Source organism: Watersipora subatra, chromosome 9 (assembly GCF_963576615.1).
Source record: "Watersipora subatra chromosome 9, tzWatSuba1.1, whole genome shotgun sequence".
Taxonomy (NCBI): domain Eukaryota; kingdom Metazoa; phylum Bryozoa; class Gymnolaemata; order Cheilostomatida; family Watersiporidae; genus Watersipora; species Watersipora subatra.
Genome location: NC_088716.1, coordinates 46,086,032 through 46,111,990, shown reverse-complemented (window position 1 = coordinate 46,111,990; position 25,959 = coordinate 46,086,032). Strand labels below are relative to the sequence as shown.

The following is a 25,959-nucleotide window of genomic DNA, read 5'->3' as shown; positions in this document are numbered from 1 at the left end:
AGGCAAAGATTAGAACTTTGAGTTCACACGCAAAGTCCATGCACAGATTACGAGCCAAAGTTAATAAATAGCATAAGATAATGGTTTTAATCAATATAGCAGTGATCCTATCATTGAGGATTCTATCATAATTGCGGAATCCGCTGAAGCATGTCTGACCTTCATTCTAAGAGACCTTAAAATGCGATTACAAAGGAGAATACACTATTACATAGTTACAGTAGTTACGAAGTCACAACCGATACATGCGTGATAGTGGTATAGTGATACGTTTAATCACCGCGACATTTGACTACTGAGGTTACTCACACCCCAAACAATAGAAATTATATAATATAACCAGTTCATTAAACTCCCTACTGATCTTTCTATGAATTATAGGACAAGGTCTTGTATGAAATCAACTCTTGTATCAAGAACAGATCTTCGAGGGAAAACTGGCAATACCCTATTTTTGTATGTGTCTTGGCCGTCGCATTTAAGTGCACATATGATATTACTTTCCTGCAAGCAAAATATAAAAAGGCAGTAAAAGCATATATTTCAAGCGCTAATTCTTGATCATTCGATGAGCAGAGAACAAATGCTTGCATAAGTAGAACATTTTCAATTAACAACAAGTCACCATCTGTATGGTTTTTTAATTAAAATTAAATGCTGAAAAAGTAGATGAATATTTCGAAACAATAATTAACATCAAAATTTGAGAATGCTAGGTTAACTTTGTAATGAACATTTCTAATTTCATACAATCTATAGAAACAGTTTTCAATGGAATGAGTTTTGCTACATGATCACTCTTATCATAACTGTCTGTTCCAGTCTTCATCCAGTCGGCATGATTGAGCTCTATTTCCTTGCTATCAGCCTCTATTTCTATTCTCCAAGTGATATCATCAGAGACATGTCGCTGAAGGTAAGTGTCAATAATTGACAGCTTGAGGAGACAAGCTTTCAGGGACGATGTGAAGGTGGTCAATTGAGACTGGGTCTTAACGCTATCAAGCGCAAGGAGACGAATGGTTATCCGCTCCCAATCTGTTTTTGAAGTACCAATGAACATATTCAATGCATGAAACTTTTTATTTTGAAGTACTTCGGAAATGCTTGTGACCACCTCTGTAATGTATGCAAACACTTCTGGATGATAGCAGATTTGAACAGGAATATTGAATTTCTGTCGTAACTTGAATGCCCCCACAGGATAGACTTGACGGCTGTGTAGCAAACTGTGAATTGCAATTGTTAAGAAATCACTGAAAATGTCTTTGGCCATCCGCTCTACTGTTTTCTCCAAAGGTGTTGCCATCGTGGAATCAGCTAAAAAATTATTAGCTGATTCGCGTAAAATTAAATATGATCAACCCGCAAAATACGTCAAGATTAATCTACTCGACAACATGAACTCTGATGATGCAGCCAACACATCAAATAGTTGATGCCGAATTACTCATTATCCAAATTCAAAATGACAATGTTATGCACAAACTAATGTGTGGGCCACAGGAAATCTTGGTATCTGCCACATTACTACACAAACAAATATAAAACATAATAAATGTAGGAAAATATGTTTTTGCTGAATCAACAGCGCTGACGCAAGTCATTATATATATAAGTATATATTTATATATATATATTATATATAAATATATATATCAGGTCTGATATATATTTATATACCTATACATCAGGTCTATATCAGGTACAGTATATATGTAAATATATATCTATACTAGCTGTGCTACCTTGCATTGCTCGGGTAATAAAAAAGTCTTTGGTCAGAAAATTGATTTGTATTTAACATATATAACAACATTTGCCATTTTAACTTTTAAACTGCATATCATGAGAGAAGTTTTGATAGATTGCTTCTGATGGAACAGTAACCTATTTTATACACACACACTTCTATGCAAGAATTTTTATTATTACCGTAAAACCTCTAATTGAACGCCATGGCGCTCTATTTTTCAACCTCTCCGTTATGGTGGCGGTCAATTGAAGACAGTGTTCAAATAGAGGCTGGCGGTTTATTTTTCAAATGGCTCGTCAGAATTGTCGCAAGATAAATTTAGCCATATTACGGGCGAAGCGAATGTCGCCTATATTTTGCCCTCCTTTTCCCAATGGACAGATATTAAACATTTTGAATGCAATAAATATGCTAACTTACCTCTAACTTGTCAAATATCTCTTAATATGTTGAATAACAATCCAAAAATATATTATGTTTACAATATTATAATTGCGTAGAAGTAATTCGGCAATATTTTCTATTCGTGTTATTATTACACTGAAAGTTTCCTGCCTCTCTCTTCCGTTACAAAATTTAATAAAGTTCCATTTCTTCTTGCTGCGTGCTCCCTTTTTTCGATCTGTATTTACGAGCAACCAACAATGAGCACACAAACAACAGGTTATGAGCCCAGGAGGGCAATTTTCGACGGTAATAGTGACTCATACAACGTATGGGAGATAAAATTCATCAACTACCTATACACCATAGACGAAAAGCTGGTTAAGGCCATCGAGCCAAAAGAAGAAAATGAAGAAGACGACATGGACTTCGCCGGCAAGAACCGAAGAGCATACGCCGAACTTACTCAGGTACTAGACGAGAAATCACTGGAACTAATAATGAATGACAATAAGAATAATGGCAGAGCTGCCCTGGCCACACTCCGACGACACTACATAAGCACTGAAACACCTCTACTAACTCTATATGAAGAACTGACTACGCTAAGATGACTGAGACTGAACGCATTACTGACTACATTATTAGGACCGAAAAAGCATCGACTGGACTCAAAACAGCAGACGAGACAATCTCTGACAACTTATTAATAGCTATGATTTTAAAAGGACTACCAAACTCCTTCAAACCATTCGTAGTCGTACACACTCAACTGAACCAACACAAATCTCTATCGAACTTTAAAGCAGCACTACAAGACTTTGCCAATACAGACAATCTACGACCTACTACTACTACCGCCATGAAGACAACAACATCTCATACTAGAAGACATCAACCTCATCATTCACCAAGCAGACCTACATCAAGCAACAACAACAACATGTGTTTGGCCTGTGGCAACACTATTCACACAACAAAAAACTGCTACTCTAAGACTAAACTGAACTGCAACTACTGCCACCAAAAAGGGCACATTGCTAAAGTTTGCTTCAAAAAAAAGCGGGACAACTCCAAACCTACTACTGAACACAAAACGGCTACTGCACAATGCCATCAACCTGACATCACATTCATTACTAAGACCTGCACTGCTACTGACAAGACCAGTCACATGACGGACAAACTACTGGTCGACTGTGGCGCAACCTCACACATTGTCAACAATCCTGACAAATTCATCACATTTGACACTAACTACTTGTACCAGACAAACACTACCTCGAACTAGCCAATGGACGAAGGAGCAACCAACTGGCTACTGCACGAGGAGTGGCTGTTTTCACAGTCATTGACAACCAAGGTACTGAACGACAGATCAAACTCAAAGACACCCTACTTGCTCCGACATTTCCTACTAATCTCTTCTCTGTACGGGCAGCAACTGACTCGGGCGCCAGGATCACATTCACACCTAAACACTCTGAACTCATTTCCCACAGTGTACACTTCAACATCATCAAAGAAGGACAGCTATTATAGCTGTCCTTAAGAGAGGGCAGCTTCATTGGACAAAGGCTAATATTGTAACTTTCAACATCCTGTTAGCTTTGCTATCTTCAGTGAGTGTAACAAACTTGACCGAGCATTTTCTTAGCGGTAGGAATTTTTAAATTATTAGCAAATCTACTGCTATTAGTATGTCCAGTTGGAGGTTTGGTAGTGCTGGGGATGGTAGTTGTTGTGGTTTGATGTAGGTAGTATTATAATAATACTATCTACATCAAACCACAACAACTACCACCCCCAGCACTACCAAACCTCCAACTGGACAATGGCACGGAGTACCTGAGCAAAAATTTCCAGGACATTCTACTAGCAAGAGGAATAAAATACACTACATCTACTCCATACACACCTTACAAAAATGGTAAAGTTGAACATTCATGGAGAACACTCATGGAAATGGCCAGATGTCTCAACACTGATGCAGGATTACCAAAGAACTATTGGACTTACGCTGTTAGACACTCTCAATACCTTAGAAACAGAGCATACCAGCGCAGAACCAACAGCTCAGCTTATCAACTGTTCACTGACAAGCAACCAGACTTGAGAAACGTACATCGTTTCGGATCACAATGCACATTCTACATCGAAGGTCACAAATCTAAACTGAACAATCAAGGCCAACTGGCAACCTACCTAGGTGTAAACCTGCGTAATAAAGGATTCTACGTAATGAACAATCTAAACCACAGCTTTTTCACCACAAGAAACATTATTGTACACGACACTGCAACCAACCCTGACTATGACTATGAAACTACTGAACCTTCCTACAGTACTGAGACACAGACTGACTCAACTGAAGCACATGCGGTTCAACTGAGCCACAGACCGACTCAACTGAGACCACACACGGTTCAACTGAGCCACAGACTGACTCAACTGAGGCCACACACGGTTCAACTGAGCCCCAGACTGACTCAACTGAGTCAACTCACGGTTCAACTGAATCATTACCACTCACTACACCATCTCTGCCACAACCTATATCACAAGGCAGACATGAGCGAGTAACTTGACCACCAAGCTACCTAGCTGATTACCACACTAAGACAGCAACTGTGGAATACGCCTACAGCACGACGCAGCAGATACCCACTACATACAATGAAGCAATAAACTCAGAGAACTCCGATAAATGGTGTACTGCAATGGACAAAGAAATATCAACACTTCTCGACAACAACACAAGGGAACTCACCACCTTACCCGATGACAGGACGGCAATAGGAGGAAAATGGGTATGCACACTTAAATAATCCAGCGGACTCTATGACCAAACCAGTATCCCGCCACAAAATACAGATGCTCGATACACCAACGCTACCCTCACCGACATAATGGCCACGATAATATATGTTGGATTGAGGAGGGGGGGGGGGGTGTTTAATAACAATCCAAAAATATATTATGTTTACAATATTATAATTGCGTAGAAGTAATGCGGCAATATTTTCTATTCGTGTTATTATTACACTGAAAGTTTCCTGTCTCTCTCTTCCGGTTACAAAATTTAATAAAGTTCCATTTCTTCTCGCTGTGTGTTCCCTTTTTTCGATCTGTACTTACGAGCAACCAACAATGAGCACACAAACAACATAATAAATATGCATCAAAAACCGAGACATATCTCTACCAGTTGATATCTATTGCTTGCAATTGACCTGGGTGATATTACAGCCTGTGTCCTTTTTTGCAATTTATTGGCATTTCATTTTATTTCATTCATTTTATATCCGTATTTAGCAAACTTGCATAAAAGCTCATTGCACTCACTAGTATGTTTGCTACAGTTTTCACCCAAAAATAGCTTCTTATGTGCAATAGAAGTGGAGCTATGAACATTGATTCATTGAAGTCGTGTTAAGATAGCCGCAAAATGCTATTAAATCTATCATAGCATATAGCATTTTTATCATTTAATTTGATATTAGGTGCTATAAAGACGCCTAACTATCTTACATTGTTGGCTTGTGGGATAGGGGGCAATTTAGCTTTAAAATAAAACTGGGAAAGTCCTTTCCCCCCTCCATATGAACACATTTGGTAGGGCTAAAAGTCATGCTCCATTGGACAGACCAGTTATACAGTGCTGTTACGATATCTTGAAAACCAGCAGACCTGCACTCTGTTATACCCATACCTAATAGGGTGTCTGCCATTTGCATAGGGGACACTATATTAGGTGCTTATAGTCATTGACTAGAAGCACCGTTGTAAACTGTAACCAGTACGCATATGTTGCCAATCAGAACAACCAAGATTATTGCAGATCACCATTATTGTGATGAAAAAAATTGCACGTCCAAAAACTAACCGTATATCACTTGGGTCTACAAAGTGTAAATAGACACAATAAAAGACTGCTACATATTTACAAAGATAGAGAAGCCTGTCCCAAAACCAGTTAGTTACGTAAATGGATAAGAGCTCAAAAACTGCAACAGTAAACGTTGAATTAAGCACAAATAATTCATTTCACAACCAATTGATTGATGTTTAAAATGATACAAAACTAACGCAATCAGCGTTAAGATACATATACGCGTACTTGCATGATGCAATGATGACACCCAGCCTAAATTTATCTCGGTGATGCTTACCTTACTTTTTCAAATCAATTTTTGTTCGTTTTGATGTGCCTTCGTGTATTTCTTCAATAAGGATTTAACAATGATCGTAAAAGGTTCTCAAGGAAACGCACACGTTTTATCGCAACCATCCACTGACTGATTCATTCATTTTAGCATTAATTGTAGGTTGGTCGCTACAGAAGCCGTAGTCTAAAACATCGTAGACAAACTTGTGAAGATTATTCGCCAAACATTTTGTTTATAGCTTATATATGTAAACTATAAAGATTTTAGCCGGAACGTGCGCGAGAATTACATTCAGGCAACATACACAATTGGCAAATTAGATTGTAATTCACCGGTTTCGTTCGAGACAGGCTAAACACAGCTTTACGGGCGGCAAGTAGTTGTCTCTATAAACTAGCCCAAAAATCACACTATCACGTATGGGCTGATATTTATAGCCTTGCTTCCTTATTAATCTATAAGATTTACTAACGCAAAATTAACAAGTCTTGAATACCACGCACTCAAAGGGTATACCTTAAATCAAGCCATAACTTCAGCTATACACTGTAGTGTAATAGAAATCGCACCATAGCATTCCATCGATGACGAAAATTCCTGATTATTATTAGGCCGCACTATAGACGTAGAGAGTGATGACTAACAATTGACACGGGAAACAAAGCTAATCTCTAGATGATGGAAAGATAACTCCTTTTTAAGGTCATAAAGGTTCATACAGTACGTATGTACATGTGCAGTAGGAAATAGCTCAGCTCACAGAGCCGTGCGCTACACGACTCTAGATGCCCGGAAACTAACAAAGACTTCACAAATTTTGTGTTGCATACACTTAAAGTAATACACGTGCAATACAATGGTAAATACGTTACAAAATGTTATTACAGAATATCTATAAACACACATGGCAACGAAAGGACCTATAGGTCATAATACTTTGACGTAATCTCATTCTAGAGTAAATTAGTTTTGAAAAGCAAGAAAAACGATTAATTTATATTTTTAACAGCATTAATATGCTTAGATTATCATTCAAATATAAAAAAAAATTAGATATTCATCCATACCTGCCAACTCTCACGCATTGGGCGTGAGACTCACGCAATTGCCCCATGCCTCACGCATCTCACGGCCGTGTCACGCAATTGCCCCATTTACCCAAACAAACCTGTTTTTTGCCCCAATCTTCAAATAGTAATCATATACTTACTACTAAAAAGCAACTATGTATAAACATATTTGTGGCATTCTCATCTATCAATAAGCTCCACCTCCGCGACATGTGGTTTCCATATGGAGTTATATTATCTGTCGCTGTGGTTTTTTTATACGCTACTAGCTGCATTACCCGCCTACAGGAACAGATTCACGTGCAGCATAAGGTTTATTGAGAGTTGTCTTTCATACTGTAAAACAACTCCAAATAAGCATTCTACTGAAATTGTTGTCCTGATCAGAGTAGGCATGCACATATGGCCACATATACATGTCAATGTTGGGGAAAACAATGGAAAACTGCAACGTGTCTTACAGCTAGATGCGTGTAAAATCTAGTAAATATTCTAGATTCATGTGTCTAGATTCATGCATCCGTTCATACCCGTCTATATTTGCAGTTGACGATCACGCACTTCTGCCGCTGAGCTCCCGCCTCGGCTGACCAGTCTTTATCCGCCGAGCAGTTGACAATCGCGCTCTTGCACTCGCCTCACAATCAATCGCTTCGCACTCGCAATCAATCGCATCGCACTCGCAATCAATCGCCTTGCAATCAATCGGCCCGCACCCACCTCGCAATCAATCGCCTTGTACTCTTCTCGCAATCAGTCGCCTCGCACTCGCCTTGCAATCACCTCGCCTCGTAATCAATCGCCTTGCACTCGCTTCGCAATCAATCGCCTCGCACTCGTCTTGCACTCGCAACCAATCGTCTCGCAACCAATCGCCTCGCACTCGCAATCAATCGCCTAGCACTCAATCGCTTTGCAATAAATCGCCTCGCACTTGCCAACTCATTCATCCGGAAAGCCACGCCTGGAGATTCTCACTGTACTCGGGGCGAAAAAGATCTCCGGCGCAATCCCGAGTGACGCCACGGCCCCAAGCCTAGCTGTGCTACCCGGCGTTGCCCTGGTAGTAAAAAAAGTCTTTGCCCAGAAAATTGATTTGTATTTAACATATAACAACATTTGCCATTCTAACTTTCAATCTACATATTATGAAAGAAGTGTTTTGTGTAGTTAAAATAATTTGAGAGAAAAAAACAGCTGTAAAGTTTATCAAACTTTGTCAAACAACTGTAACTTTCAAACTTCATATCATGAGGAAAAGGTTTTCTGCCAGTCTAATAAATTAAAAAAAAATAAAACAATTGTAAAAGGGATTAGAGGTAAATTTCAAATAATTAGCAAGTAATAATTAAATTAAGTCGGTTTTGCAACAATTACAATAAAAGATGATATGTTAATGATACAATTAATACAAACTGAGAAAACAAAATAAAATTCATGAATAGGTTGAATTAATAGTAGCAATTCTTGCATAAAAACGTGTGGGTGTAAAAAGGTTACTGTCCCACCAGAAACTATCCATCAATTCTTTGAATACGACGATACTAAAAAATATGACAGAATATCATAGTATTTTGTAGTTGAAATTTTATTAAAACAATGTCTGCCAAAAATGGTTGAATAAAAGAATAATATTAATAATAAAGATTAGAAACTAATCAAGTAATAATAACAGTGATAGGAAAATGAATAATGTTTGAAGTTCAAACACGATACTCAATTTATGTTTAAAAGAATGTGAGTTGAAATAATAACAACGATGAAACAAACTTTAAAAAACTTATATTATTAACTTCAAAGATCATAAGAAGTTTATAAATGTAATAAGAGAATTTAAATTTATATATCTATATACATGTATATATTTCTCAAAGTATGTAAATGTATGTAAATATAAGAGAGTGGAGAATAATTGATACTTGCAATCTTACACGATAAATCTTACAGTAATCTTACAAATGTTTGTTGTAAAATGTGAAATCAATTACGAAAACTAATTGGTTAGGTTTAAAAGGAAAGATGTGTAAGCTAATACATTTAGCTGTACAACCCAGTGTTGCCCGGGTAATAGAAAACACTGAACAGAAAATCGATTTGTATTTGACATATAACAACATTTGCCATTCTACCTAACTGTAAAGGTTTTCAAACTTACTTTGTCAAACAACTTTTAAACTTCATCTCATGAGAAAAATGTTTCGTGCAGGTCAAATAAATTGTAAAAATAAAGCGACTATAAAATGGTTTAGATGTAACAGTGAAATAATTAGCAAGTAATAGCTAAATTGAGTCTGTTTTGCTACGATTACAAAATGAGATGATTCGGTAATGATACAATTAATACAAACTGAGAAAATAAAATTTGTGATTATGTTTAATTAATAATAACAATTCTTGCATAGAAATGTGTGTATAAAAAAGTTACTGTTCCACCAACAGCTATCCATCAAAACTCTGAGTACGACGATACTGGTATGACGATATGTTATGTAAAAACAAAATATTGTAGTGTCTTTGTCTGATCGAAGGTGAGAGAATCTAGACGCTATTCCTGCTCGAGATAAGTAATACAATTGTCCGCGTGAAAAGCGATGACCTTAACAGTGATTTAGCAATTGAACCATAGCTAAAACTTGAACCTTAACTAACCTTGAACTTCACAAAAACGGCATAGTTTTTGTGAAGACACAAAGTTTCATAGAGTTAATAAAATTTAATCACCAAATTCTAATATCGAGAGAGTCTATTGTCGATATCGTTTTGCCGAAAACAAATTAGCCCTAATACGTCGAGGACAAAAAGCATCGCGTGTCATGAAGCTAAAAGAAAGCCATAGCGTTGTAATTATTACTGTACGTCATTTTTGTGTGAAAACGGCAAACGATGAATAGGTTATGTATAGAAGCGTGTACTAGCCTGAGATTTCCGTTAATGCGCCCTAGATACATAGTAGTGGCGAATAGTCCGAAAAGTACGGTACTCTATAAGGCGGACACATACACAGACAGATAGACAGACAACGATTGCCGTTTATATAGTAGATGAAAATTTACCCCACTTATCAAGCCCTCGCGTTTTCATTGCCCCCAAAATAGACTCTCACTCCTTTCCCCACTCCAGAGTTGGCAGGTCTGTATTCATCTAATACAATATTATACGTAACCAGACCTGCCAACCCAAGAGTGGGGCAATGCGTGAGTTTTGGTTTTGGGTTAATTGATGTATCAATGATAGTATATATATTTTGTGGAAACTGGGGCAAAAATCTCACGCATTTTCATTTTTTCTTTGGGTGATTGTGTGTCTCACGCCCAATGCGTGAGAGTTGGTAGGTATGTACGTAACATAATGGGAATCGGGTAGAACCCGATTTCTCCTCGTCGGCAAATCCTTCGTTGGGAGTTATCTGTTCAGAAAATATCCAGCAACTTTCTGGTGCCAGCAGACGAGCCTAAGCTTTTGCTGCGGTGTGCTGCTTGTTGTATGGAAATATCATGAAAACAACATACCAACAAGAAATGCAGCCAAACCACAAAATAAGCATGGAATAGTACAAGCAGCAAGACGCCCAAAGACATCAAAAGATCCCGAAATAAAAAAAGCAAATTAGAAACTCTAAAGTGGGAGGGATCAATCATCAAAATTACGTCAACACCAGCTGGATAAACCGCCAAAGAGATGTAGAAGCAATTAAATCTACCAACCACCTCAAGAAAACCAATGAAGAAACATTGAAGACAAATCAAATGATTACGCGGATTCAGACCAGCCATTCTCTGTCAGTCACGACCTAGATACCAGGAGTAAGTCACGAGTTCTACCCGAGATGCCTACATTACATACATCAGCTGAAGACCTATGCAAACCAAATATCTTCGCACACCTCACATAAAGCATTGAACCTTAACACTCAACCTACTCCCACAGGCTAGCCTTCCCACATGCTAGACATGTATAAAAAAAGAGCAGCTCCAATGACTCAGCCTTTTTCTTGAGAGCCTGCTTAGGTGCTCTCCCTTCTGCCTGCTTAGAAGCCTCTCTTTTTCTCTAGCCTGTGGAGTTTTTATCCACTACATGCTAAAACTCTTCATCTATAGACTGTCACAACTCTCATTGGACTGCTGAGACTCACTGACGTATAGGACTAAGCAAACAAACATGAACAACTGTTCAAGTAAGAATGTAACTTTCATTAGCTATTCTAACCTTTTGTCGTTAATATTATTGTTTAGATTTTGTTAGTTGTGCATTTTAATTGTTTGACTTACAGAATGAAGAAGTAACTTTTACTGGTAAATGTCAGCATCGCTTACCATAGCTTAACATCTTCACCAGTACCCAAATCACTAATAATCAAATTAGTTACCACAAGCCAAGCAAAACTGCACAAAATGAACATTGTTAAAATAGAATAAAACAACAAAGCAAATTCAACACTGATGTTGTGTGTGGATTCGAATTAGTTATGCATAACATAATTTTCCATATCTACCTATAACAACATGTCATCGGGCATTCAATTCATAGATTCATACCAACTTCAAAATATTGGAAGAGTATGTTTGTGGTACTACATCGCTTAAAACCATAAAAAATATCAATACAATGTATTATTTAGTTATTTAAAAAACTCTTTTGTTTGTTGTAATCTCTGCTCATTAGCGATACTTTAAAAAACTGAAAGAATCTTTAAGGCGCTTTTTGGAATTTTTTTTGACGCTATCATATTTGAATTAATCTGCAAATTATCATCAACTTCAGTTATCAGCGCTAATGCAATACAACATAGTTTTATTTATAGCAAAAGCTAGTTGGATTATAATGCAATGCTGCAGCTCACACTTTTCTCTTACCAATAAATTATGTGACATTCAAATTCATTCATGCATTTGTGAAGAATTTACATATTTATATCAATCAGTAAGGAAAATAAAATGAACCACATTTTTGTCAAAGACAAAAATAAAATATAAATCGATCAATAGTCGAATATATTAATTTTTCATGTTCGTCTTTTTTAAACTTTAACGCACCTACAATAAATGTTTCCTATTACTTGATTGTTTGAAATAGGCTCGCACAACCAGGAACCCTACCTTATGCCATGTAAACTCAGATTATGTACTGCTATAGCGCTTAACTTCAGAACCATAGGAGTTTATGGATTACATGGACAGAAACTACTAATTTGTTTCATTTATTATCAAACCTTTGATTGCAAGATGCACTCTTAAACAATGTGAATAATAAAACTGATAATAGTTTATCCTTAGTTACGCGTCTCTGTCTTTTTGGAATAGCCACTTCTGATCTCCAAGCAGCTCAGCCAGTTCCTTATTATATGGTTCATAAAACCTGTCCAGCAACTTGAGTGTACTTGGCCAAATTGAACTTTTCTTGCCAGGATTTCGAACTTTTGGATTGTCATTACGAGCGTCTTCTCTAAAGGGGAGCTCATAGAACTCTTCCATGATTTTTCGTATTAATTTAGGCTGAAAATACAAAAACCATTCCTTATGATCCACCTGAATTGTCTAGCATATAAAAATAATTTTTTATTTTCTACAACATTTTATCAAATATAAGTCCTTCAAACAATATCTACTAATTGAACCAAATACACAGCATATTGTCCTTCTAAAGCTGAGGAGTTATGGCCTTTTACTTACTCGCGTAACATAACTATTTAATATTAAGGAAAGCCTTCAAGGTGTAGCTACACTAAAATGGCTACTACTCATACTATGTACAAGAGGGCAGCTTCATTGGACAAAGGCTAATATTGTAACTTTCAACATCCTGTTAACTTTGCTATCTTCAGTGAGTGTAACAAACTTGACCAAGCATTTTCTTATGGGTAGGAATTTTTAAATTATTAGCAATTAGCAATTAACTTAAAATTAGCAATTAACTGCTATTAAGATGTAGCATATGATATGACATAAGTAAATTGTCTATACACACTCACTAACACTAAAACACTGCATGTGAGGTCTGTTTTACTACTAGCTACATGGTTAGTGCCTGCAGAGTAAGAAATCCGTGATAATGCTTGTGTTTGGTCTATTTTAAAACATGGTTGTTTGGGCCTTTTAATTCTAATTGCTAGGGTATGTCTCATCCCATGCATTGAACCTGGTTCCTGGCACGTGTTATACTGAGTGCTAGTAAACTTGGAATTCACTAAGTTACATCCATAAACCTATTAACTGCAGTGAAACATGGATAACTCGCCCTCGGATATAGCGAACACATGGTTAACTCGAATGGATTTACTTGGTCCGTTCCCACGCAATGATAAATGGCTTTATATAACTCGACCTCGGCACCGTTAACTCGAACAGTTTTTTGCCGAATTCACAAACAGTTTCCGTTCAATTTATTTCGAAGGAGTTTCCACTAGTCGCGGAGCTGAGACTACTCTGCTGTCTTAACGAAAGCGCTTTTAGTACGCGTATAGTGTACGTATAATTTCCCCCGTACCGTATAATGGAACCGAAAAAGAAATCGTATAAAAATGATTAATAGGGTCGCTAAGACGTTCGCTTAGTTACGGCCAAGCTATAAACGTTGGAAGGTATTAGCGATAAAAATTTAATAAAGATAGACACGGCATGCAAAAAACATATTGTAACAGTGATTATATGCGGATACATAAAGATAAAATGTCACAAATAGGCTCATGGCTTGGCGTCCGCTACAACAGACATCCGCTTTACGATGGCATCACGCAAGCAAAGAAAAGTGTGGAAACCTTCTGACAAACTTAAAGTACTCGAGGAAATCGAAGCAGGACAAAAGCTATCAGCATTATCAAAAAGAAAAAATCTTCCAAAAAGTACAGTGTCAACATGGATTAAACAAAAAGAAAGAATAAGATCGTTATGTGACCAAAATTCATCAAGGCTAAGAGATCGTTCAACGTCACACGGTGATTTGGATGGTGTATTATTGACTTGGTTTAAACAAGGGCGTAATGCAGGCGTACCTATCGATGGGCAAATTTTGTTGGAAAAGGCTAACAAGTTTTTAAGGACTATAATAACTGTTTAAAATCTATTTCTACAATAAGTCACACTATTGATCTTTGTCAAAAAAATACCTTGTCACAGACTACACTCGATAAGTTTTTTAAATGAAACAACTGATCAGATGTAAAGCATGCTTTTTTGCATTGGTCATAAATGTTTACTTATGTCCAGTTTTAAAAATTATCAGAAAGAATAGATATTTTTCTATTGGGCTGAGATTTGTTTGCAGTTTTAGGTGATGTGACTGACAAGACGTTTTAAGATTAAAATTGGCAAAATTGATCTCGAGTAAAACACTCAGAAGAAAAAATGTCTTCTGAGCGTTTTAACCGCGATTAGGTTTTGCCAATTTTAATCTGAAAAAGTTCTGGCAGTCACATCACCTAAAACCACACACAAATCTCAAGTGTATAAAAATATCTATACTTTCTGATTAATACTTTAAAACTCTACATCAGATGCCCTTTAACTTACAACAAACAACCTATACTTTAGTTTTATATATACATGTAGTTTGTATATGTATCTACTGATAAATACATTCACTTGTGACTGTGCTCTGATAACTTGAACGCTCTGATAACTCAAACACTTTCGCTCGGTCCCGTGAAGTTTGAGTTATCCATGTTTCACTGTATATATACATATATAGTATAGTTAATAGGTCTATGGTTACATCACTGAATCATGAAATTAGCAAAGACTATAATTCCACAACATTTTTTTATGGATAAGGTTGACTAAGATTACACAAGCAGCTGTTTACCACGTCGGTGCTGCGTGTAACCTTTGTATGCTACTCATTTGCATCGGCTCTATATTAACTCATTAGGAAGGCAGAAAATTTAGGCAATTACAAGCAAACTGTAACTGCGTGAAACTATGGAATTAATTTAATGGAAGTATTAAAACGTAAACTTACTTCATTTTCACTATATTCTTCTGTCGTGGTGAAGAGAAATTGTTTTCTCGGTATAAACTTGAAAGCTTCTTTTATATATACGACGTACATGCTGTGTTGTAGAAGGCACTACAAAGTAAATTGTTATATATTATATTGGATGTGCTCAAACCCTCAGTAGCATAACTGATGCCAAGGTTACGCTTTTGTAAACATTTAATACATACATATGAAGAAAGAAAGGGAAGAGAAGATAAGGGGAGGTAGAAATAAGATAAGAGGGAGCTAAAGGGAGGTACATTTCAAAGGAACAAAGATGAAGGAAAAGTAAGGAAGAAGAGCAGGGTTGGGGCAAGAAAAAAGAGAAGAGACAGAATGGGAAGAGGATGCTGAGAGAAGGATGTGCGGAAGAAAATTCGTTAAGAAGACAATCAGGGGCAAAGAGGAAAAGCAAAGAGGAAAGGGAGAAAAGAGCATAGAAATAGAAAAAGGGGAAAACAAGAAGGAGAACATAATTTAATTATGGACATCAGTAGAAAAGAGCTAACTGATTGGAGAAGTGAATGGTAGAGAAAGGTGCGGAGAGGAGTGGGGGTCGGTAAGAGAATAAGGAAGTAAGATTAGATAAGCATGGATAAAGCAAAAAACTAAATAATTACCATAAACTTACATTTAAATCACCATCCATACCGTCCGATAGGTATGCGCAGTAGAAGTCACCGTGTTCAGCTATGCATCGTTTTAGCTTGCTCAAATACATCCTTATAACGCCATCAACAAACTTTGCATCCATCTGCCGTACAGACATGTTGGAAAAAATGTTTCCTCCCTTGGGTTTATGAAACTCGAAGAGGTAGGAAATACTTCTACAAAAAGATGTTCACACTTGCATATGCACCGAAGCTCATGCATGAGCCTGCATGAAGAGGTATTTGAATGAGTATGTACTATAACGCGTCCATCACTCGCCGATCACTCATTCATCACTCATCCAACACTCTTACATCTCTCGTTCATCACTCGCCCAACACTCATCCAACACTCTTACATCACTCACCCATCACTCATACATCACTCATCCATCACTCATACATCACTCATACATTGCTCGCCCATCACTCGTCCATCACTCGCCCAACACTCATCCAACACTCTTACATCACTTATACATCGCTCGCCCATCACTCGTCCATCACTCGTCCATCACTTGCCCAACACTCATCCAACACTCTTACATCACTCGTCCATCACGCGCTCAACACTCATCCAACACTCTTACATCACTCGTCCATCACTCGTCCATCACTCATACATCACTCATGCATCACTCATTCATCACTCTTACATCACTCGTACATCACTCGCCCAACACTCATCCAACGCTCTTACATCGCTCGCCCATCACTAGTTCATCACTTGCCCATCACTCATCCAACACTCTTACATCACTCGTCCATCACTCGTCCATCACTCATACATCACTCATACATCACTCTTACATCACTCTCATACATCACTCATCCATCACTCTTACATCACTCATACATCGCTCGCCCATCACTCGTTCATCACTCGTCCAACACTTGCCCAACACTCATCCATCACTCGCTAACGATTCACCCGTCCCCCACCTATGATTCGCTCATCACACGCTTACGGTTTGCTTATCACTTGCTTTATGTTAGCATATCACTCGCTTATGATTCGCTTATTGCCCGTCACTCGCAGGTCACTCGACCAACACTGACCTATCACTTGGGTTTCTCAGCTGCACGAAGAACTTTGTTTCAGGTGTTGACATAAATCCTAAATACTGCATGGCTGTTGTGATCGTTATGTGAGTGGAATTCCTAGCCACTTTGTTGTTGATCAGTAGGTTACCTATGGAGAATGAGCAGAAACAAATTGTTCCATAGCTTAGCTACCAGCAAATCATCTTAAAAATATCAGGTCTATTCAATACCTAGTGTTATGTTCCTCTTTTACTAGCAGTAACGATATTTATATAAATCTCAGAGTTCCACTATTACTATCACATTATAATCTTTCAAAAAAATAGATACAATGACTAAAACATTGTAATTGTAGCATTTATGACAATACTAACTGAATAACAATACTAACGATACTACCCCCTCTCCTCCCTCCCCCCTGTTACACGGGTAACAGAATAATTACCTAGCGAGTTTGAGTAGCTTAACTGGAAAACTAGACCTTTACTAAAATCTTTACTAAAACAATACCCGCATTTTGCGCCAGCTTAACGATCGTTACACGTAATAGTCAACAGTACTAGTTGTTAACTCCAAGCAGGCGCTGTAAGCATGAGAATCTTATCCAATGTAATGACTATTTGCCTAACAAATCCATTCTATTCCGTGTAGTTTAATGGTGAGCTTTGTCGCCTCTAAAGCTGGAGGTTCTGAGATCAAATCCAGTGCTGCGCAGATTTTTCATTGCTAAATTTTTATTGCTATAACTGAACTCAGGTTTTAGCAAAAAGACAAAAGGACAAACACTGAGATTTATATGTAAGTATACAGATAATGAAGAGAAAAACCAGTATTCTAGTAATGTGGAGTCAGCTTGACAATAGCAAAAGTGACATTGCCTTTTTAGGCAGCAACTCAATAAAGTACTCCATAAACAAAGCCAAAACAGAACATACACACCATAGTTTTCATTAACTTTCGTTCTCCAACATATAGCTAGACACACAGATGCCAACCAAAACTAACATGGATATCTTCTGCAGCCGTAAGCATCTACTGGAAGAGTTAATTATTGTCGATACATTGTAACGATCTCATCGCTTTTCTAGATTCATGCAGGTTTATTTAAAGCGGTGAAGCTGTTTTGCCTCAGAACATTTAGACAAGAAAACTTTCAAATAGTATAAAATTGGAAAGAACTAGTAAAGATGCCGAACAACGATACCTACCTGGTGATGACTGTAAATAAGACCTGTGAGCGGCAGCGTTGAACACTCTGCTGTCTAGCTCTGGTTGGTCACAAACCCAAATGTTATTACAGTCACTGAAAAACTTTACGGGACACACACTATCTTTGATTCTAAAGTCCTACAAAATATTACACTTCTTTAAAAATAATAATAATAATACCACCAAACTAGTAAAATATAAATTATAGTTTATAAGCAAATATGATAAATCCTAAAACAGAGCTTAGAAGAAATAGATGTTCATATTTCCTGAAGAAATACTAAAAAGGAAGAGTTTTATCATGAGCTTGCAAATTACAAACTATTCACGCCTAAATTACCAAAACTATATCTTGTCAAAACACTTACAAAGGAGATTAAAAAAATCACTCTTTGAAAATATGTGATACAAAGTAGGTACAAACATTTGGAAAATTGAAGTTAAAAGGTTTAGAAACAACTGTTAGACACAAACAACATTTATTTGCAATACAGCACAGAATTTTTCAAAGGAAAAGAAAAAATAAATTCTCACAAAGGATAGAAGTATTTTGTGAAAAAAATTGTGCATCTGTGGATGGTAGCTTTTAATTTAATCATTCATCTATAACTATTTTATCAATTCAAATCAATTACCATGTATAATCATTTGACAATATTTAGGATGTACAAAACCGTGAGCTGTTGATGTCTCTTACACGCTATAAAATTTCTATCAGAAAATTAGTAGCTTATAAAGGTGAGTGTATATTTAGAACTCACTGCATGCCGAATTGACACATCCTCTCGATGCCTGAACCACTGTTTAATATCAGATGTGCCTGCCTTTCTCACTCCAACTAAGTTTAGGTTGCTGATACATTTCAGAGTGCGTCTATTAAATATATGACAAGGTTCTTAAACTAGATGAAACACTTTCGTAGAATGGCTTTATTTAGTAGGCCTACTACAATGTGAGTTTACAACCAGATTTATAAGTAGGCATTCACTTGCGCCTTTTCCTAAGATAACTTCGTACTACTTGAGGGGTTTGGATAGAATGTAATTGACCTGGTAGAATTGACATCAGAGGAGGAAATTGCTGGCTGACACGTCTCTCCTGGTTCGCATTCTTGCCAGCATTGCGCCTTATATCCTGGTAGGTAGTGTGGTTTGGGACAATTAGACAGATCAATGTACACTATCTAAAATTAAATTAAATTATAGAAAACTCTCAAAAATAGTGTAAAAATGTTTAAAGAATGAGTTTAATTTAATAGCATAATAGAATGAGCTCTGTGCATTTTATTACGGCTGTAACTTGTAACGTCATCATGTAATCACATGGTGGTGACTCAGTCATTTTGTCACAAAGTTGGTTATCCTGTAAGGTTAATGCAACAGTTCCCAGAACAGTAGTTTTAGTTACAATGGATAATTGGGTTGCGATCTCAGAAACCATGGTTAAGTCGCAAATCACGAAGTTTAGTTATCCCACTTTGAAACTGTGCTAACTGATTTTATAATATTGGTAACGATTTTTGCAACACGTGCATCTGGATCAATCAAAGAGTGATCTTTTTTAATCGGATGTCAGCTTAGCCAATTGAAGTCTCTAACCCTCGAAAAGAAACCTTAACACCGTTGCTATGCTAAACAGGAAGTACTGAAAAATGGCGTCCGATAAAAGCAATCGATTCTCTTTTGCCGATTTTAAAGATAGCTCTCACATTTTGGACACTTTTAATGAGTACTTTGATATTCTAACTGATGTTGAAAGCAGTAAAAGCAAAGGGATTGACGATTATATTTTCCTAATGATTCGTATAAGATTGTTATAATATTTAATTATGAAAATAATTATTTGATTTTATAAGATTATTATAAGATTTAATTATAAGAATACCGGTAATTATTTGAATTTACAAGATCGGAGTATATAGTGTCCAATGGTGTGCAATATGTTACAGTTATTATTTTTTTAATGATTTTGTTGGCGATACCATGGCTGTGGCCAAAATCGCAATACTGCCAAGTCATTTTTAATATCTGCAAAATTAAGAATAAGTAATACATTTTCTGATAGATATACAGCTATTTCTATGACAGCCAGCTAAATTATGCTTAGATTTTTCAATTCAATTTAAAATTTGTGGATACAAATACAGAAATCTAGATAAACATCCCAACTTCTTTATATTGGTTGCTATGACATTTTGAAATGTAAACAAAATTGTGCATTGGTTTTCGTTTCTCGAACTTTAACGCCAGTTTTCTTAGAACTATGTTTTGCACTAATGGTGAACTGCATTCAGTTTATTGCCAATAAAAACTGCTGTAATTGAGCTAGAATCAAATTCTTTTTGCAAAATAACTGTGAGAATACTCTCCTTCTGCTAGTGTAGATAACTCCAAATCTCACACACCCGACTTAACCATGGTTTCTGAGATCATGACCCAATTAGCCAGGGAATAGATGTGAGTTATTGCATTGTTAAGTAGCAAATTACAGTTAAGTTGCATTGTTAAGTAGCAGTTACAAACAGAACAGTAAATATCTCAAGTTCTTGCTGTTGTTATTGTTGAGACTGTGTCCTTCAAATACGCATGCATGATGCTTTCAATATTGGCATTGTGCAGCTATGTCAGGGGTAGGCAAGTAATTTTTATCAGAAACCACATGAGAAACATAAATTTTGTTAAAGGGCCACCAAGTTTCTTTCATTGTAAAATGCTCTAAATCAAATATTTCGATTAGCTGGTGCTGATAATTAAAAAAAGACAGCACTGTAAATATTCAAAGAGTGCTATCTTTTTCGTAAAAATGTGGTGCATGGGTTAAAGAAGAAAACAGCAATAGTTGAGTCTTTTATACAACACTAACTAGACGAACGGAAGCACAAAACAAAAGTACAGACGGACAGATATATATATATATATCTATACTAGCTGTACCACTCGTCATTTTATGGATAATAAAAAAGTCTTTGGACAGAAAATTGATTTGTATTTGATATCTAACAACATTTGCCATTCTAACTTTCCAACTTCATATCATGAGAAAAGGGTTTTGTGTAGTTGAAATAAATTATGAGAGAAAATAAAAACAGCTGTATAGGTTTTCAAACTTTGTCAAACAACTGTCACTTTCAAACTTCATATCGTGAGGAAAATGTTTTGAGCAGGTCAAATAATTTAAAAAAAACAGCTATGAAAGGGTTCAAATGTAAATGTGAAATAATTAGCTGTTGATAGCTAAATTAAGTCTGTTTTGCTACAATCACAATAAAACATGATTTGGTAATGATACAATTAAAATGAACTGAAAAAAATCCTGAATAGGTCTGTTAAATTAATAATAACATATCTTGCATAAAAGTGCGTGCGTGTGGGCGTGTGTGCGTGCATGCGGGTGTGTGTGTGTGCGTGTGTGCGCGTGCGTGCGCGTGCGTGTGTGTGCGTGCGTGTGTGCGTGTATAAAAAGGTTACTGTTCTATCAGAAGCTATCCATGAAAACTTTGAATACGATGATACTGGTACATGTACCTCTTGACACTGGTACAAATAAAAAAATGGGATATTGGACTGTCTTTGTCTGACTGAACGGTGAGAGAATGTAGAAGTTATTCCTACTCGAGATAATACGATTATCTACGTGAAAAATATTGACCTTCACCGCAATTTAGCAATTAAACCTTACGAAAAACCGAAAATAGAATTTCACGAAACGCAAGAAAGCCTCATGTTCCATAGAGTTAATAGGTGTCAACGAGTTTTAAGTAATACGCCATTTAGCATGTGGTAAGGTAAATGATAATGTCTTTGATCAATATGCCTTGCGTAGCTCAGTGGTAGAGCACATTGGTTAAAAAACTTGCAGAAGCAGTTTCTGTGAGTTCAAATTCATCAAAATGCGGAATTTTATATTTAAGATTTTAATAGCTATAGCTGGACATATCGAAGGACAGACGACAGCAAACAGATGATAAATTTTGAAAAATATATAAATCTTAAAGTTCGTCTGTCCTTCGGTATGTCCAGCTATAGCTATTAAAATTTAGGAATTAAATATTTGTTTCATTCTAGATTCGAACTCACGGAGATAGCAACTGCAAGTTTCAAACCACGCATTTAACCATTTCAGCATTCTATTGCTCTTATCATGTACCGTATGCACACGCTAAATGTGCACTTTTAATTATTAACTAATATTATCTTTTACATTTGTTATTTTTTGAAATTGTTTAAATACCAATATTTTGCTACCATTACCAATTTTTTTAATTTGTAATTTGTAAATGTGCTGTTTCAATTTCAAATGTTCCGTTACACATCTATTTCCAGTTTTTCGTAAGGTAGGATTGTTAAATCGGTAAAGGCTAATACTTTTCCAGCGGACAATTGCATTATCTCGAGTAGAAGGAGCCTCTAGGTTCTCTCTCCGTTCGATCAGACAAAGTATCATACAAGGACAGTTCGATATTTCATTTTTACATTTGCACCAGTATCAAAAGGTACCAGTACCATTTTTGATGGATAGCTTCTGCTACAACAGTAACTTTTTTACACATGCGCACACGCCCATACACGCACGCACTTCTATGCCTGAATTATGAATTGTTATTATTAATTCAACATATTCAGGGTTTTTATTTGGTCTTCTCAATTTGTATTAATTGCATCATTACCAAACCATATTTTATTGTAATCATAGCAAAACAGACTTGATTTAGCTATTACTTGCTAATTTTTTCACATTTACATTTAAACACATTTATAGTTGTTTTATTTTGTTTCTCAATTTATTTGGCCTTCACAAAACATTTTCTGCATGATATAAAGTTTGAACATTAGAATGGTAACTGTAGTTATATGTTAAATAAAAATAAACTTTTTGTGCAGACTTATTACCCAAGCAACGTTGAGCATTCAACTAGTATAGATATATATTTATCCAATATATTTGACAATCTATATATAGATTTATATATAGGTTATTAAATATATGCTTCCCATCCCAAAATGCTTTCAAGTTTAGCCTATTAAAAATAAATTCATAGCTCCAACAAATTGAAACTCAGACTATAAGTTTTTCATATATCAACTGTAAGCAAAATACATCAGCTTGTAGAAAGATTTCTTAGCTTCCCAATGCATATTTATTTAGGGCTCTAAAACATTTTAAAGGCAAATTATAGCAACTTTTCTGCAGAAATGCCTGAGATCCAATTTGTACTACTAAATAGCTTCATATTTATAGAACTTTGAATTAGTAAATCGAATCCAAATCGAATAAATTATGGCACAATAGCTTCATATTTACGACACTAAATAGCTTTACTACGACACTCTGCTCAGTTGTAATGGAGTTAACGGTGACCTTCACTTACTTACTTGCCCACGTTGATACGAAAGTAACTTAATACTTTGAACTTCAACACTTAACACTTTTGCGTAGAAAGGGCCAGATGTGGCAAGCGAGCTGTAGTTTGCACAAGTCCATGCTATGAGAACTGTCATAGACTGACTTAAAATGGAGTTATCTGCTCGGCTGAATAATTATATTAACCATGCTGCAGACTACACTAGGTTCCCATTAGCAATATCATGATGTCATGAAACTATAAGTAGCCCAGCTTTTTTCGCAATGTACCATGGTTTCAACTTACATGTATATTGTTTCCCTACAAAATGTTCTTTAAATAGTTTATCAATTTAAATTGACCAAAAATATAAATGGTTTGCGGAGAACACAAATTCGATGAAACTTCCTCATTTTTACGGCTTCTTTTATTGAGATTCCTTTAACATAAACATCAACTCAAAAGAAGTCGCTGGCTACGTCCCACTTTTAGCACTGATGCCAAGCAAATTGAGGATTTCCAGTTGAATCTTCTGTTTGGTTGGCTCTAACAAAATGCCGAGCCACAGCCTTTATAACTAAACATTGATGATTCTTATACTGACGGAGCCTATGGTTTGATGAGTAAAAACATTCAGTCAGACAAAGCAGCATGGTGACAGCAGATTAATTTAGCGTTTGAATTTGCCAGGAGCTGTTTATATTCGAAACTACATATTACTAGTATATCTTTGACTGACCTTTGGTTTGACTTTGTCAGGGATCAAAGTCAAAGTAGGGTTGTCTATTCTTTCTTTGTAATGTGATCGCTGAAATTCATATCTTACCATAAGGAGCAATCCAGCCAGACCCAGTAGCTTAAGTGAAGCATTTTTCTTAGACATCACTACATCAAAAAACATTAAGGGCTACAATAAAACGTTATGAATAGAAGAGTATATTAGATATCATATGACTCGCCATTCAAAGTTTTGACGTATATTAGATATCATATGATTCGCCATTCAAAGTTTTGACGTATATTAGATCTCATATGATTTGCCATTTAAAGTTTTGACGTATATTAGATCTCATATGATTCGCCATTCAAAGTTTTGATGTATATTAGATATCATATGATTCGCCATTCAGAGTTTTGATGTATATTAGATATCATATGATTCGCCATTCAAAGTTTTGACATATGTTAGATATCATATGATTCGTCATTTAAAGTTTTGACACGAATACTTAAAATACTTGAAAAAGACTTGAAGAGCAGGTGTTGTTTTGCTACCGGTAAATTGCTGAAAAACGAGTTGACAAACTTTTGAAGCATTTTCATAGCAGCTAAGTGTAATCTCCATTAAGTGAATTGGTATTTTTTATATTTTTGAGAACATCAGGAGAGATCAATCAACCGCCTATAGCCTGTGAACTTTACAAGCTGTTCACTAATACTGTTATGGACTACCTAGCTGGTAGCCAGAAATGTTATGAGATGGCGCATAACACCTGACAAGCACTATGTGAGCATGTTAGGCACTGCTGGTAGTACTAGACAAGTAAAATCTTGGCTGGATTTTGCATCTCAGAAGTCTCGGTGCATCAACCTGCCCGAAATGCTTTTGTTATTAAACTTTAACTGCCATAAGATCGCAGCATAATGAACAACGGTGTCTAGCTAGAGAAAAGCATGCAAAGATTGTATTACATAAAACCAAAAAACCGACCATATGACTCCTGTAGTATGATTTTGGCAGCACTATGCGAGTCTTTATGATTGAATACACTTTTCAGCTAGAACTAGTTGCTGTTATTTTATATCAACCTCAATCTTATTAATCAAATGTGTATTTTTGCTTATATTATTTTCATCCTAATGTTAACCCTGCAGTATGTAGCAAATATGTATTACCAGTACTACAAAACAAGATGTATAATATTCAATGTATGTTCAAACAAGGTAACCATTTGCTAAAACAATTGAAGTTTTACCTGACAGATGTAGCCAGTGTTCTATTAGGAGTGAAAAATTAGAGTGCTGCACTGCGCACTCGTAGTAAGTCAGCATCGGTCTACTAATAGCAGACTCCATATGCAAAGCCATTACCAGGCTTTGTGTATGGAATAATAGTTCCATTGAAATTAAGGCTTCGTCTCTACTTATCTACGAAGATATTAGAACATGATGTGAAATGTATTGTTGTCACGATGCTGATAGGCTGACAGCAAACCGTGCTAAGCTCTCACTTAGATTTACCATTCATGCCATCCACTCATTATTGCTGCTAAACTGCGTTTTGTACTTTGTATGACTTTGAATAAAGCTTTATCACTGTTTATCTCCAACAAGCGGATCATTTTTTTAAGATATGTAGGCCTAG

General features: G+C 36.2%; 2 protein-coding genes across 3 annotated transcripts; both read right to left on the bottom strand.

The window, feature by feature from the left end:
* Positions 1 to 621: 621 nt before the first annotated feature.
* Positions 622 to 6,461, bottom strand: LOC137404388 (mitotic spindle assembly checkpoint protein MAD2B-like). 2 transcript variants are annotated; one of them, XM_068090585.1, is made up of 2 exons: positions 6,313 to 6,461; positions 622 to 1,335 (listed from the first exon to the last, which is right to left on the bottom strand). In XM_068090585.1, the coding sequence occupies exon 2, from the start codon at positions 1,307 to 1,309 to the stop codon at positions 713 to 715; it is 597 nt and encodes a 198-aa protein (XP_067946686.1). In that variant the 5' UTR covers positions 1,310 to 1,335; positions 6,313 to 6,461; the 3' UTR covers positions 622 to 712. The 2 variants fall into 2 exon arrangements, with proteins under 2 accessions (XP_067946686.1, XP_067946685.1); XM_068090584.1 differs by having other exon boundaries at positions 622 to 1,320.
* Positions 6,462 to 12,254: 5,793 nt separating this feature from the next.
* Positions 12,255 to 25,659, bottom strand: LOC137404468 (carbohydrate sulfotransferase 15-like). Its single transcript, XM_068090680.1, has 9 exons — positions 25,571 to 25,659; positions 24,334 to 24,479; positions 19,303 to 19,436; positions 19,015 to 19,126; positions 18,253 to 18,391; positions 17,060 to 17,192; positions 15,982 to 16,177; positions 15,333 to 15,440; positions 12,255 to 12,871 (listed from the first exon to the last, which is right to left on the bottom strand). Exons 1-9 carry the CDS (start codon positions 25,644 to 25,646, stop codon positions 12,653 to 12,655), a joined length of 1,263 nt encoding a protein of 420 aa, XP_067946781.1. The 5' UTR covers positions 25,647 to 25,659; the 3' UTR covers positions 12,255 to 12,652.
* Between the last annotated feature and the right edge of the window lie 300 nt (positions 25,660 to 25,959).